Here is a 16,358-nt window from a genome sequence, read left to right on the forward strand (position 1 = left end):
GTCATGAATAATACAACTTTGAGGTTTTTACTGTTAAACTTGCATTAATTTTTTCCCCATATTAATGAGAAACCCATTGATAATATATAAATAAATAATAATTTAAGGCCTTAAAATTTAATTGTCTTTAAAAAAGTAGAGGGATTTTATGGTACTAAGCAGACAATTGCTATTGATGTCATTTCAGTTAGTATTTCTGAAATTTTTAAGCTTTTACAAAACTCTCTTTTTTCTGATTAAATGTATAATTTAAGAATCTTTTCCTAAAAAGTGTGGGTGGAAAAGAGGACCTAAAACTAATCTCATCAATATATTTTATTTAAGCAAATGATTCTAATCTGAATGTTTTAATACGAATTAACATGATAAAACACTATTTTGTACACAGAGAAATCCAAGCTTCTCCCAGACCCAGATCCTGATGTTGAAACTTACAGTGGTAGAGTACTAGAAATCAAATCTGTTTCTGATATTTCACTTCTCATTCAATTTTTAGTTTTTAAAAATATGACTACATATGCTCATTGTACAGTGCTGAGTTGCTGCACCTGAGAGATTTTAAGATAAACTTCATATTTATTTTGATGCATATAATTTGAACTGGGACAAAGAATTTAAACAAAAATTGATGATAAAATGTGGGCCCAACTCATAAAGCTCTTTGGACTTCGGTCACCCATTTCTTGCATGCTTTTGGTGGGGAAATGTGCTTTTTCTGCTTATGTTCTACTTCCCTAAGATCAAAACAAGTTTGAAAACTCTAAAAAGAGAACAGTAAATGCCTGGAGAGACATTTTTATTTTCCTCAGTAAAGTTACAGTATTTAAAAAAAAAAAAAAAGCTCGTAGAACTGGACATGATTTGAAGCCCACATTTAGACCTGAAAAAAATTGCACAAGCATATTTTTGTTTTCAGTGGTTAAAAATGTATTATTTATATGAGGGAAGGGATGTAAGCTTATACACCAATGTCATATTCTACATACTGTAATCTTCGAGAGCGTTACACAAATCTTTTCTCAATGAAAAATTACTTTCATTTTTGGTTGCTTAAATTCATATTAACATATACTTCACTTGCAAATTTTAAAAAAATTTTCAGGAGAAATCATTCGTGCATTTTCTTGCTTTTTTCTGATATTAAATGATACACATTACTTGAATCTATTGTTTTTAAATTATCAAGAGGTGATCACGCACTTTTTAAAATTTCTACCGTAATTATAGAGCCTCATGAATGTCAGTGAGTTTGGGAGACTAAATCCCCTGCAAGACTTTAGCAGGTTGTCATGATGAGCATTCCTTTACACCTAGTGCTATCTATTCCTGCTGGGAATGTTTGAGGACAGCATATCTGGAATGCTTTTACTAGATTAGGAATTCTAGGGGAATGAGAGCCTCCTAGAGACTTTCAGCTCTCTAATACTTCAAACTGTCTTCAGCAACATGGCTGTATGTGCTTTATGTGCTACATGTGAAAATATATGCTTTTTGCTTTGAGGCTGCTGTTTTTGTAGATGTGCTGTTGGTTTTTATAACACAGCATTAACTTTAAAATATTTTTTCTGTACTGAATATGTAATGTATCATCTAGGATTTTTATGCTTTTCTTATGTAAGCATGCCTTCTAAGCTTGGTGCCAGCTCCATCCTTCCTTCATGTCTCTTCATTTTTTGTATATCACTTAAATCTTGAACTAAACTTGGGAAAAAATCTGCAGAAAAAGTGCAATCTGACTATATACTTAAATGTTCATGAATTGGGCCCTTGTTTTGTAATACAGTTTGCTTAAGCTCATATGCAATTACTGGCTTTTACATCTTATTTCACTCATCATTATACAAAGAGCATCCGTTTTATGTTTTTATTAATCAATATTTATTATTTAACACAGATTTTGTAGCTTTCTTTTTAAGATGTAGTAAATAAACCTTTTGTGAGGTATCTGGGGATTGATAATGAATAGTTGTGTATTTTTGTGATGTTACTGAACTGATTTTTTTTTCTTATTGAAGATGCAATAATAATTCTTTTTTAATAATTGAACTAATTTAGTAAGTGCAAGATGGAGGCGCTTTCCCACAGATTATGCTTCCACCTCAGAAGATGAATTTGGATCAAACCGTAATTCCCCTAAACATACCCGTCTACGTACCTCTCCAGCCCTGAAAACCACACGACTGCAGAGCACTGGGACAGCAGCTCAAAGTAGCAATACATTCAAACACAGAATAAAGGAACAGGAAGACTACATTCGTGACTGGACTGCTCACCGAGAAGAAATAGCAAGGTTGGTTTTAAAGGAGTGCCTCTAAAATAACAAAGATTTGTACCAAACCAGTTATGCAGGTACCTATATAGGAGAAAGAGAGCTAATGGATTTTCTGTATCACTCCATTTCCCATTTTCATTCACAAACTGCATGGGTAATTCTTTTAATTCATTTAAAATTCTTATGAGAGACTGGCAGAGAGAACACTCGTGTTGCCAGCGCATCTCTTTCTAATGGAAAATAATAATAATTTCCTGACTTACGATAGCCAGATCCCAGAACTTCTGGTCACATTAATAGAACTTGCAGAGGTACTCTGTGTAGAACACTTAGTTGCTAGTGGTATATTTCCTGAGGCTGAAGTCTATCTGCTCTTTATATTCATGTCAAGGTAAAAGTTCGGGTAAATGCATAGATGACAGAAAGAGGAAAAAAATTATTTTTGGCAATGGGAGAGACCATGTTCTCATTTAAATTTTTTGTTTATCTAGACATTATTTCATGTTAGATACTATCTGATTTAAATTATATGTGTTCATCGAAAAGTAATTTCTTTTGTTGCGAGTCCCTGAGCTTAGTATAGCAATCCCTCCATTATTGCTAGTAGCACTGCTTCAAGTGAACCGAGGAAAAGGTAGTCAGTCCTACATTCTGGTAACCAGTTATTCCTTTATCATACAATATCCAGGCAGTGAAAACTTCCAATACCTTGCACTAAATAAATAAAACTGTGTAAGTACATAAATGTTATTTAAAACTTAGATACCAGTGTTCAGATTCTGAACCTTGTCCCAGAACTTAATTTGGAAGTCTAAACAAAAAATGTTGTGCTTTTAAAATTAATTTTAACTCTGTGGTCTCACAGCTGTGAAGCATTGTGTTTTGCTTAGTGTGATTAATTATTAATTAATTACCCTACCTTTTTCAACTTCTTTGTTTCCAGTGGAAGTGGTGAGAGGCTCAAATTGGTATTGCCAAGTTTGTATTCTGTGTACAGAAATTTTACACAAACTGCATTTAATGAGGACAGTTAAGGTTAAGAAAGCTATCAGTCAGCAGTTGAGAAATGCTAGACTACTGTCATTTATTGTCACTGCTTCCAACACCAGTTCCCTTGGTTACCCCCTGCTGAGCCCCCCTGCTCTAGATCACTAGTTGATTCTTTGTGTGCCTCAGTATCTCTGTGTTGATTCACAGTATTGCTCCCCCGGCTTTAAGTTTAACTTCTGTCCTTTATAAGATAATTTTGTCTCAGCTCCATTTGCATTTTCTTTTTCATAATCCATTTAATTTAGTGCTCTATCTATATTGGTTTTATACAGAATTATACATTATTGAGTACTGACTATAGATTACTGTCACATTGAAACTAATTCCAGATTTATTTTTCCTCTTGCCTAGCGTTTCACTATGATGATTGTCTAACAAGTTACTTGCCATCCATGTTAGAGTTGTTTATTATGGTATTTTCAGGATTCATTTGAATTCCTTTACATGTAGACATCTGACATTTTTCGTAATTTTGATTGCTTAGTAAGAACTCAGTTGAAGTGGCTATGGCATGTTAATGCATTGTTGATTTCTGTGGAGAGATAAGTCATAGTTGATTGATAGTGCTTTTTATTATGGTGTTTTATGATATTTATCCTCTGGAGGATGTACTGATAATTGAAATTTCTTGGGTTTTATTTTCTTCACAACTATTGATTATATACCAAAATTTGTCTGAGAAATTCAAACATGATTATTGGCAACTTCTCTGTTTTAAGAAAAAAGCATGTGGTTGTGTGGGAAAAAAGAAAAAAGTAGGTGCTGTAGTATCTCTTCTACTCAGAATATTAGCTTAAACCTTGAAGTTTTGGAGTTTTAATAATACATATATATAAGAGCATGAAATACAAATTGAAATTGACCCATAAGATGTAGTAATTAGGTTAAAGTAATTAATGTAGTAGGTACTTAGGATATTTTAATTTATTAAAAAGATTAATTGACTTTGTTTCTGCTTTAGTGTTCCATTGTGATAGTTTGAATTCAGAAATACTGTCTTGAGTGGTCATGAGTGATTGCTGCTTATTCTTCTACAGCATATCCCAGTTACAGGTGCATCTGTGCTACACAAGGTTGCATTTTATTGTGGGTTGCTGATGGTTAGACACAAAATCCAGTGTTGGAATTTGACTGGAAATTCCTCTAATTATGTTTGCCTTTCTTAAATTCTGCTCAGTCTTAAACTATCTCTAGGTCAATGGTGTCTGTTCTTCTTGTCTTGAAGACAAAGTGAAAATAAATAGCAGAAAGAAGCTCACCTTTAACCAGCACTGTCCAGCATGGTGTGCATCACTGTCACGTGGCTGTGCAACTCCTTCTAAAGTGGCAGGTGCTGCTGTTCACAGAGTCCTTGGTGGTGCAGAATTAGCACTGTTGACTTCTGTGCCTTCACTCCTTTCAGACAGGAGCACGAAAGGGGATCGCTTGCTGGGCAGCTCTAATTCTGCATCTTCTGAACTGCTTGATCCAAACTGGAGATTCAGGGTGCCATAGTTAGTAGGGGGCTTTTAGCTTTTCCTTTGTGCTGAGGTTTTTTCCCTCCTCTTTTTGGCATGTCCTGGAGAGGTAACACAAGCAGAGCTAGGCAAGCTTCCTTCCTGTGCTGAGCAGAATACACAGCAGAGCTATTTTTTGATGTGGTGGATCAGAAGAAAGGAAAAGGAATCTTCAGCTGAGAATTCAAATGATTTTATGTAGTGCCATCATGTCCAGGTTTTTATAGGCATGTTCTGTTTTTCCAACTAGAAAGCTTGTCTTGATTAAATTTGAAGATTTAGGATACTGGTCTGGAATTTCAGACACGTTAAGAAGCTTGATCTGAGCAAGTTGCAGGGCTGCTACATAATCAGAGGTCCTGAAGGAGTTCCTTTCAAATAGGTAAACTGAGGTATAAATTAAATGTGTTCTGGACATTTCAGATTTACTATATGTATACAGGTCATCTGTGCAGTATTTTCAGCATATTTCCAATGTATCCCACATGTTGAATTTACTGCATGTTGCGTACATCTCTGCCTGGGAATCCTAGAAAGATACAAGGATTCTCTGTCTCTTGAGAATGCCTTCTACAGCATGTAGATTAAAAGCTTCAGTTAAAAGTTTGCTTTTATGGTTCTGCAAATAAACTTTCCATTTAGAAGGGCATATTTTCATAGCACAGTTATCAGGAGCTAGAACTTGGAAGCTCAAAGGCCGCAGATTGGGCTCTACTGATCCCGAAGTATTTGTAGGGGAGAATGTAACACTCTCTTTATTATTAGGATCAGTCAAGATCTGGCTCTCATCGCACGGGAAATCAACGATGTAGCAGGAGAGATAGATTCAGTGACTTCATCAGGCACTGCTCCCAGTACCACAGTAAGCACTGCTGCCACCACCCCTGGCTCTGCCATAGACACTAGAGAAGAGGTAGGAGATCTTCATGGAGAAATGCATAAGGTTCTTCCTTTTCTTTATTTCTTTTGCTTTTAGCATTTCGCATAGCCTTTTTTAGTTATTTCCACTCAACCTGTATGCATGATCTCTACATTGTTTTTTAATTTAAAGTTCCTTTATGTTTCAATAAACAATCCAGAAATTATTCTATGAACACAGCTTGTCAAAAGGATGCATACTATCTGTCTGTCTCTTTTTTTCCACGAAACATAGGACAAGGTAGTTATTTGTTTCTTATTTGTCTGTAGCCTTAGATACCGTTGTACAGTATCTAAGTGCATTTAAAAATATTAGTGTGTATGCAGAAATATATGTAAACGTATGCATTTAATACTTTGCATAGCTATTAAAAACAAAAAAGTCCCTCTTCTCACAGGTGACATTAAAGTTTTGTTTTCTGAACACTGAAATACTTAGGTACCATCAGTTGACAAGACCTTTAGATTTTCTTTCTTAATAACACTGTCAAAAATTGCCTTGAAATAAGTTTGCCTTGTGCTTGTAATAATTCTTATTTTCTTTTACTATCTCTGGTGTGCTGTTCTATGAATATATTGACTAACTTGTTCTAGTAACCATCACAGGTCTAATGCTGGTAAACATGTTAATCTGAACTTAAACCATCACTTTCTACCATATTAGAATTCACCCTAATATGTTGTAAATGTTTACTGCATTTTTTTCTTCATAGTATTCTTTTCAAAATGTGTTTATTCATTTATGTGTGCATAAAGTTTGGTTAATACATTAATTTAGTGTGTTTAGTATAATATTGTCTTTTTCTGTGGAAAAAAAGATATAAACAGTGATATGAAATCTGTGAGTTGTATAGTCAGAAAAATTGTAGCTGCACTCACATAGATTTTGTTTTTAATTCTCATGGACTTATGGCCAAATTTTAAGAGAGTGAAGTTCTCATTTTCTTAGATCCAGTTGGATCACTCTGAGTTTTATATTACTAAATAATTATTTTCTTCTTAAAGAAATTTTGTACAGTGTGTATATACTACTGCAGGTGGCAGTATCTCCTTTAAGTAGGTACAGATGTTTCTGTAAGACTAGGACTAATCTGGAAAAAAACCTAAATTTGATAGTACTATACTTAATTCCAGACATATTCCTTCAACCAAAGGAACCAGTTATTCAATACCAGTTTATATCTAACTATTACGTTACCTGCCCATAAGCAAAATTTCAGTGGGGTAGTCTAATTTTACTATGTATGTCTGGTATTTGAAAAAAGGCCTTCATTTATACAACGTGTTCTTACACAAGAGATGCATTATTTCATAGCGTGCAAGACAACAGAATGATTTTTGTTTGATAGGATTCTTGCAAACTTTCAGAAGGAAAAAAATATTAATCTGATCTTGCATGTATGCAGTAGGCTTCATAAACTGCATTTTTCTTTTACCTCCCCCAGTTGGTTGACCGAGTATTTGATGAAAGTCTCAATTTTAGAAAAATCCCTCCACTAGTGCATGCCAAGCCACCAGAGGGGAATGGTCGGCCTAATGATGCTAGACCTCAGCTAACAGATGCCCTTGACCCCCCAACAATTACCCGGAGAAGGACTTGGAGCAGAGATGAAGTGAGTCCACAACAGGATTCTCTCTAGTAATGTGTCTATTTTAAGCTTTTGCAGTTGCCTCCCCCCTTAATTAGAAACTATCCTTTCTTTCCTACCTGTAGCAGGTGGTATTAACACTGGAAAAAAATGTTTGTGTTACTTAATTTGCAAATGTTCAAATCATATTGTTTGTCTATGATGCTAATAAGAACACATGTATATTTTTTTTTAAGTTAAAAAAATTTCAAAATATATGGAATTGTTTGTATTTAATTCCCATTAAAATAATAATATCTTTTTTTATTAAAAACTTACTGCAGGTTATGGGGGACAGTTTGCTGTTGTCCTCAGTCTTCCAATTTTCTCGCAAGATAAGACAATCCATAGACAAAACAGCTGGCAAAATCAGGTGGGTTTTTAAAAAATATTGTTATTACTGAAAATATTCTGCTCTCATCAACGTTCCTATTAGTAGAAGAAGTATGTATAATACAGATAGAGGAAACATATTTAGTAGTAACAAAAAAAAGCAATGTTACCTATGGCCTTTCTAGCATTCAGAAAGATTTGGGATTAATAATTTTTCCATTATTGCTTGTGTGTATTTCACGTTATATGAAGATAGATATCAGCAAAGTTTACATGGACAGAACAATATCCATCATACTTCCAGCAGAAGAGCTGTTCGAACACATGCAAATGCTGTGCCAAATCTATGCAAGCCTTGTAAAACTCCCTTCCTTAAAATGTAAGGTTAAAATGTTACTGAACTGTAAAACTGGACCCTGTACATTTTCCAAGTTATTGTAGGGATCACTGGTTTTAGGAAGGAAAACAAATGGTACAGAGGAGAGCAGCTTCAGGAAATCCTGCTGAAAAAGACCTTGCTCTGGAGACAGTGTGGTCACTATTGAGTTCTAAATCTAAAGTAACAGATGTAACCATCTGTTATTTTTAACTGAAAATTCCTGCTTAGATAGTTAGATTCCTGCATAAAATGTGATATTAACAGGAAGTTATAGACATGTCAAAAATGGTAACATGTTGTTCTGTCAACAATTCTGTTTAACTTGAATGAGTGAGTGTACAGCCATTTGGTGACCACTTTCGTTGACAGGCATAAAACAAAACTCTAAATATAAAGTTCAGGACTGTATATTTCACATGTCCTTCATATCTCTGTGCAGTTAATAATTTTAAAATGGAGTACATTAATAATAAGGAAGTCATTTGGCTGAACTTCATGTATAATTTTCTGAATGTGAGAAAATACTATAATTGATCAGTTTGTGTAAAAGCGTTAAATATTGAAATCTTAGTCACCAAATCACAAATGTATTTCAGCATATGGTGATGTAACTCATAAAAGCAGCAAAATACTAACATATCTGAAGGTAATTGTGGGAGTACCAAAAAAGACATGACCATAGAAATCAAGAAGAAGAAAAAGAAAATATATAAATTGGTAAAAACTGTAGGTTATCTGCCATTTCTTGTCCTGATATTTGTAGAAGGAAGATTATCACTCAGTGAAGAATCAAGTCTTTAAAAGTCTGCAGCCCATTCTTATAATTTCTGTTCTAAGGTTTTTTGTGTGTTGTTTTTTACCGGTGATTATACGTAACATTTTTGAGTACATTATTTTTACTATCTTGGAACAAGCTCCTGGACTGATAAAAAATCCTGAAAAAATTAATCTCATTTCTCTTTTTCAACTCACCGTTTTGGGGCTGTGGGATTATAATACTGGAAATACACCATTTGCTGCCTTTCCCTCTTTGGTTTCACCAGATACATTCTTTTATGTATCATACTATTTACTTTGATATCCTTTAACAAAAGGCATAGATGTCTTTTGCTATGTAAATTTTGGATACAAATGAGTTAGTGAAATACAGGTGTACAATACGGTTACTCTCAAAAGCTGTGCCAAATTAGCAGAGTTCAACTTCATTATGCAGAATTTATTACAAATTATGTAAAATTTCACAACTTGTTCAAGTTTAATCAACCTCTGAGTGCAGGCTATCATTTACTTTAATGGCTGATCTCAAAAAATGAGCAAATAAATACATGCAAAGAGGTAATTAAGCATGACCATTCTTTGAAAGTAATTTTAAAATGTGTTTGCAATTTGGAAATATGCACAAAACAAAACTTAATGTAGTATTTTGTTTATAATTGTCTGGAAAAATACAGTGACATCTATAAGGAACTCTGCTTACCAATATATATTTTTTTTTCCTTTTAAAGCTGCATCATTGGAACAAGAATCTTGCTTATTGACTCACTTATTTGTGGTAGGCATCTAGGATAATATGTATCTCAAATTGCTCAGAAGCAGTAGTAGATGCTCTACCTTTTTCATTGTGCTAATTTTTCTTGATGGTTGGCAGTTTCTGAGCTGTAAATATCTTGCTAGCACAGCTGTAGTTTACTTAACATAAAAAACTGAGTTCAGTACCATGAGTTAAAATAAATTTATGTATGCAAATTTATTCTGAGAAAAGCAGATAACTATAAAATCAAGTCTTACACTTTTCTGATTAATTTTCTGATCTTAGAAGAAAAGTCACCTGCATTGTAAGGAATGTAAAAATGATGTGATCATGTATGATATTATAAATGTAAGCATCCCTATAAACATTCTATATACATTTAAAGAGAGTGGCATTGCATATTTCTATAAAAATACAGTGGAGAAACTTTAATTAATAAGCAATTATTTCGGATATTCCCCATAGCTGTGATCAAAACTTCCTTTTCCTGCTTCTCAGAATAAATATGAATAATATGATGTTATTCATAATGTCATTAGTATTTTGAATGAGGAAAAAATAGTTTCAGAAATTTTGTTAGAGAGTATATAAGGCAGCTAGGCCCTATTACAGATTTTACCTTAGCTTTGTTTTTTGATGTACATGAGTTCAACCAGCTGTTGTGCTGCTATTCCTTTTACTGGAGTTAAGCTACTTAAAAATTCTGCCCAGAACAGATACAATGAGAATAAATCGGGATTTGTCAAGCAGTGGTGTATTTTTTCCAAAGTACTTGAACCTGAAAGGAGAGATTTAGAGGCACCAATAAGAGTAAGCCAGTAACCCTGACTGTGTTTTAAAAGTCCTCTCAGATTTTCTTGTTCACCAATGTAAACCTCCCTCCCGAGAGCACAGACAGGATAGGGTAATTACAGTCCTTACAAATTGCATCATACATATTAAAACATTGCATCCTTCCTGTCTGGGTCCAAGTGGAGAAAGATGTGCTCTCTGTGAATGTGAGCCCTCTTCTTTCATTTATATTTTAGTTGCAATACCTAGCTTTACAAAAAGACCCCTTTCACTTTGGCTAAAATATTAAGAACATAAATATTTTCAGTCATTCTTGACAAGCAAACCTGTCAGAAATTAAAATAAGCCGATATCAATCATGAAAATAAATTAATACGAGGATAAAAGATTTATCTTTTTGCTTGACTAGTTTCCTCCCCACTTCATTAGAGCTGTCATTTCTGTTTTCTAAGGTTCTGAGGAGTTCCACTGAGTTCTGTCATCATTCCTACCTTATATGAAGAAACAGGATTGACAGCTTTTGACGCTGTGTTCTTTGGCTAACTTTTCCCAGTGCTTGTCAAACTGTTGGGTTTTTTTCCCCAAGTCCTACTGTGGTGCTCAGTTTGAACCTATTCAGGTGCCTGGTTCTTTCCTTTCATCAAATCCTCCAGGGGAGGTTTAGATTAGATATTAGGAAGAATTACTTTACTGAGAGAGCGGTCAGGCGCTGGAACAGCCTGCCTGGGGAGGTGGTGGAGTCACCATCCCTGGAGGTACTTAAGATACATCTAGACATGGCACTTCAGGGCATGCTGTAGTGCCCAAGATTATTGGTTTGTGGGTGGGTGTGATGTGGTGGTTTTTGTTTCGTTGTCTTTGTTTTGTTGTTGGGTTTTTGTTTGTTAGTTTTTTTGAGGTTGGACTCAGTGATCTCAGAGGTCCCTTCCAACCATGGTCATTCTGTGATTCTGTGATTTGTAATTTTCTTCAGGATAAGGTCATGGCTTGGGTATTGCTCGGTTACTTTTTATTTTTATTCATTTATTTATGAATACAATCATTTTTATTCATTACTTTCTATAATCAGGTTCTTATTTGCTGGTGTACACAAAACTACATCATATTTAAAAATTCTGCAGCATTCTCGCCATGTATCCTATAATCCATTCTTTGCTAACAAATTATTGTGGTGACTTCTCGGGAAGCAGATAGGCAGTTCTTCTGCTTTTCTGCCGCATTATATGTTATAATGAGTTTACAGGAATTTTCAGAGATTATGGGGGGAATAGGTAAATAAGTTTTGCAGTGAGAAGACCTACGTGATTTTGTTGGTGCTGTACAATGTGAATGAAGTGTTATTGGCTTGATTTGTAGCCAGCAAGTACCTCTTCAGTCAGGCAAAATCTAGGAAAAGCATTCAGGTCAGTGCACGTACTACTTGTCGGTCTCTGCGGTTTGTGGTGCAGCCTGCAAAGTGCAATGAAAGAAAAATGGGATCTGAGCACAACCAAATAAGAAAGTTTAGGCAGATTTGCCTCAGAAAGTAGAGAAAGGCAAGAGCAGAAGGTGGCAGGCATTCTTAAATACAGCCTTTTTAATACAAAGAGTATGGTTAGAAGAAGGACGAGCAAAGGAGACAGAGATGAAGATGCTTCTCCAGGAGGTTAAAATGCACTAAAAGAGGAATTGAAAAAAATGTTGTAAAAAGGAAATAGGCTTTCTAAAATTATAGCAAACACCAGTTGGCCTGTCCATTTTATGGTGGAAATAATAGCATTTTTAAAATTAATGCTTTCATTTTTTTTCCCCTTTTAATTAAATGACCTATGAAATGTAAAGCTTTCAAAATGTGAAAGAGAAGTAAGAACATTTTCTCTTAAAGAGAGTAAGACTGAAAACACCACATACACAAGCAAAGGCACCAATTGCATACATAAAGATAGGAGTATTTTAATATAGAGTGAGCAAGAGGGTAAATGAAAAAAAAGCAAGCAGTGTCACAATGTCTGTATTTTTCTTACTAGTGCTGTTTACTGATACATAAAGCCTTATCTTCTGTGTTCCTGTTGATTTCAGTGTGATATAAATGCTATTAAAGTACAGAAAGTATAGCTGCCTAAGATTCTCTGTATACTGAATCCAAATATTTCTAGGAGTTGCCTGTTTTTTTTGTGTAAGATCCTATAATGGATTTAATTTGCTCTGCTTTTTATTTATTTATTTTAACTCATCAGTGTCATGGACGTCCTAAATTATTGATTTTAATTGGACTTTCTGGTGTCCAGGTTTGCAGTTGTATAGCTTTGCAAGCTTTTACATTCTCTTCCAGAACACAAAATCAATCTTGTCAGATGTCTGATGATCAACTTTGTTACAAGATGATGGCACTACTCGAGGACCTAAAGTGTTTCATGTTTTCTTCACTCTAGTTTTGATTACTTTTAGTTTATTTTTTTCTTCCTCAGAAAATGTATGTACTAATGTTTACTCTTTGTATGCTTTGTACATTAATATACTAAAGCCATGTGCAAAAGTGGTGTTTTGCCTTGATCCCATGACATTGTGTCATGAGAGTAGCACTTCCTCTCAACAAAACATCTGACAAAATCATGTCCTGAAGCAGCAGCAAGGGAAGATCTCTGTATCAGAGGTCTTCCAGATATCTATATACTGATAAAACAGGGTACCCGTCTTGGAAAACTAGACTTTCTTAACACGGTAATAATAGAGCGTAACATTTTCCATAGGGTATAAATAATGGAAGAAAGATTAACAGAAATGCAATACTGAGTCAACAACCTTTCTTTTGAATTCTTATGAATTAGAAGGTCTTTATTGGATTCAAGGTATTATGAATTTCCACCTAAAAATTATTTCCTCAGAGACCTACCTACACTAGCTACTACTTTAAAATGTACTACTTTTCAGTCATGATTTTAATTTCCCTTTTTGCTTGCTTAACAGTTTTACTGCAGCTATTTTTGTACTTTTAACTCTGAAATGCCAATTAGAGAAGAAGTGGATTTGGGCTCCTCTGTCATCATGGTATTACTTTAAAAAAATATAAATACCCAGACCTTAAATATCTGCACATTCCTTTTTTATGTTACATTTATGATATGCCAATGAAAACAAAAATTATTTATCACAGCAGGGAAGCGAAACATAAATAAAGGGGAATCTCATATTATGCTTTGGCAAGTAACTTCTTTACATATAATAGAAGTAACTTCTTTAAACATGTAAGAGAATTGATACTTATATTACTAAATCATGTATACATGTATACAATTTGTTGAAACTTTTCAATTAAAACTTCTGTGAAATGCATTTTTCTTTAAATTTCCTGAAGTGTTTTATTTTTCATTATGTTAATATAAAATACAAATGTAAAAGAGTTTCATTTATTTACCATTTTTTAATCTTTATCTTATGTTCTGCAATTGTTGTAAAATGCAGTGTTAATAGAGAATTCTCTGACTACCGTAAAACAGTTGGATTTTTAAAAACAAAATTTCATTGCTGGAGGAAAGAATCAGCTATGTCTTTTCAACACCATAAACAATTATCCAGCTACAGAACTGCCATTTTAATGTCAATAGTAATGATATTGCTGAAATCGTGTATGCTTCGCTGAAAATTTAAACTGTATGGTTGGATCCTGTCAGTTTTCAATATTTCAGATTTTACTTCTATTCAGTGCTCCCTTTGCTGCTTTCTCATATCATGTTATCTAATCTTCTGGTCTACTTTGTTTATTTTAATCTATTTTGAATGTATTGTTCTTGAATTTCTTTTCTCTAGAATATTATTTAAGGACAAAGACAGAAATTGGGAAGAAATTGAAAACAAGTTGCGAGCTGAAAGTGAAGTTCCTATTGTGAAAACATCAAGCATGGTACGAATAGTTATCTTTACTGCGATTGTTTGAGCCTCTTACCTAATTTTTAAATGATCAGTAGAGGATTGTGTTTTTTGCCTTTGTATCATTGGAAATATCTTTAAAAGATTTTACTTAGACAGTCTGTATATTTCAAGAATAAACCTGATCTTCTTTAATAATTGCTAAGACTTGCTGTCTTGTAAGGAAGCAGTCTTAAGTAATTGTTCAGGGGAAATTCTCAGATAGAGAATGCAATTAAAGGGTTTCAGAGTATATATAGACCATCAGTACCTTTGTTTAAGAAAAGTTAACAACCATTAGTTTGAATGTTTTACAATCTAAAAACTACTTTACCTACTGATTACCTATTAATATTAATATATAATGCTTAATACTATTGATACTGATTATTAATATTTAGAGAAATAGTTGTATCTTACTATATATGAATGAAAATAATCTGTAGACACATTGCAGTAAAAGCACTCTTCAATGAAAAATAATCATGTTGAATTTGTGTGGAAGTGATAAATGTAGGGTATCAACTACAGCTCTAGTTGCTTCAAGTAGTCTTCTACCCCTGCCTAATTAGGGCCATTTCATGACTAGACTGTGTGACAGTGTGAGGGAACAGAGCATACATGTTATTTCCTAGTATGCTTCTCCTCCACTTCTCCTTCAGAGTGTAGGGGTTGAAAAGCATCTCTGCATGTGAGAGCAGGCGGAGAGTCCAGCTGCATTATCCTGTCTGGAGTATGATGAATGTCAGTTTGCAAAGGCAGTTTTCCTTCTCATATACTTTGTATTGGACTGCTCAAAGCAAAATGTGAACACGTTTCCTCTGTTGTTGAACTGGCTAACACTTCTCTGTTAGCTCATCGTGCGTTATTTAACTCATCCAGAGCTATTATTAGTAACTCAGTGTTATAATTTAATAGATACACTGGCAGTTTTTGGTTTTTTAAAGTTTAATTTAGCAAGCTGCTCATGTAAGTTTCTCATTTAGAAATATGATAATATAAAGAGTTTCTCTTTTCCTGCCCATTTTCAGAATAAGATTGGAGTTCAGTGTTTTATATTTTAAATGCCATGAATATCAGGTTTTGAGGCATTCATTAAAAAAGGAAAAATATTAGTTGTATGTTTATTCCGAAGTTCAGCATTTTACAAATTCTTTTTCAATGCATTAAAGCATCTCACATTGTTTGAAAGTGTATGGGTTTGGGGTTTTTTGCCTATGCAGTGATTTTCAAGTTTCTGCTCAGTTTTCAGAGCAATATATTGTTCAAATGCAGTGCTTATTTTTACCACAGAATGTTATTAAAAGTTAACCAAGGGCAACTGTAACTGATGTTTGTTTTGTCCTTGGAACATTTATGTCCAGTTCAGATGTGGAATCTGACTTTGTAATAGATGTGGAATAATGACTTTGTAAAACCCAAGGTAATCAATCTCTTTGCCACCCACAAAAATCACATTACTTAGTACAGAATGAGTTTATGAAATGGGTTAAACGGATTTCTGAAATCAGTGCCTTTGAAAATTCTCATCTTTTGAAGACCACTAATAGCTCTCCTCAGCAGTTGGATTAACGATATTCTTCAGTGTAGGGTTCTTCAGTTGTAGGAATTATGTATTTGTAATTTAAGCTGTGGTACATTTAATAGTTGTGTTTCTGAGTGTGTTGCTGTGGCTATGTCTGCATTAGCAAGTAGTGCAGCGCAGAGGAGAAAAATCTGTAAGGCAAAAGAGTGCTGAGGACCCAATGTTGGTGTGCTGTATCGGGTCTCAGGCACAGGGCCCAATGGTTGCAGACAAAATTCTGATGCAGGCATCTTACTATTCTGACTCGCATCTGAACAAGGTTATAAGCCACGCTATTCCATTAGTACTGGGCTTATACTGTAGCTTTGCTTTAGAGGCTTGCTGTTGCTTTGCCCCATTTTTACAGAAGTGTGGTGCCTACAAGTCTGTGCTTGGGAAGGTAGTGCAGGCAGATGAGCAAGGGCCAGAGTGAGGCTTGTTGACCCCAGCAAGTGCGGAGGAGCTCTTGGTTTGAGTAGGCCACAGCTGTCCAGCCTTAAGCACTGCCTC

General features: G+C 34.4%; 1 protein-coding gene across 8 annotated transcripts in view; it reads left to right on the forward strand.

The window, feature by feature from the left end:
• CEP170 (centrosomal protein 170kDa) overlaps window positions 1-16,358 on the forward strand; it is a 77,858-nt gene that overhangs the window by 57,291 nt on the left and 4,209 nt on the right. For 3 of the 8 annotated variants that reach the window (XM_014950803.1, XM_014950798.1, XM_014950805.1), the window contains 6 exons: window positions 389-439; window positions 2,056-2,290; window positions 5,584-5,761; window positions 7,182-7,349; window positions 7,649-7,737; window positions 14,186-14,279. In XM_014950803.1, coding sequence (XP_014806289.1) covers window positions 389-439; window positions 2,056-2,290; window positions 5,584-5,761; window positions 7,182-7,349; window positions 7,649-7,737; window positions 14,186-14,279 — 815 coding nt within the window. The remainder of the gene's footprint in view (window positions 1-388; window positions 440-2,055; window positions 2,291-5,583; window positions 5,762-7,181; window positions 7,350-7,648; window positions 7,738-14,185; window positions 14,280-16,358) is intronic. The other 5 variants (XM_014950806.1, XM_014950802.1, XM_014950800.1 and 2 more) reach the window with 4 other exon arrangements.

Source organism: Calidris pugnax, unplaced genomic scaffold (genome assembly GCF_001431845.1).
Source record: "Calidris pugnax isolate Ruff unplaced genomic scaffold, ASM143184v1 scaffold24, whole genome shotgun sequence".
Taxonomy (NCBI): domain Eukaryota; kingdom Metazoa; phylum Chordata; class Aves; order Charadriiformes; family Scolopacidae; genus Calidris; species Calidris pugnax.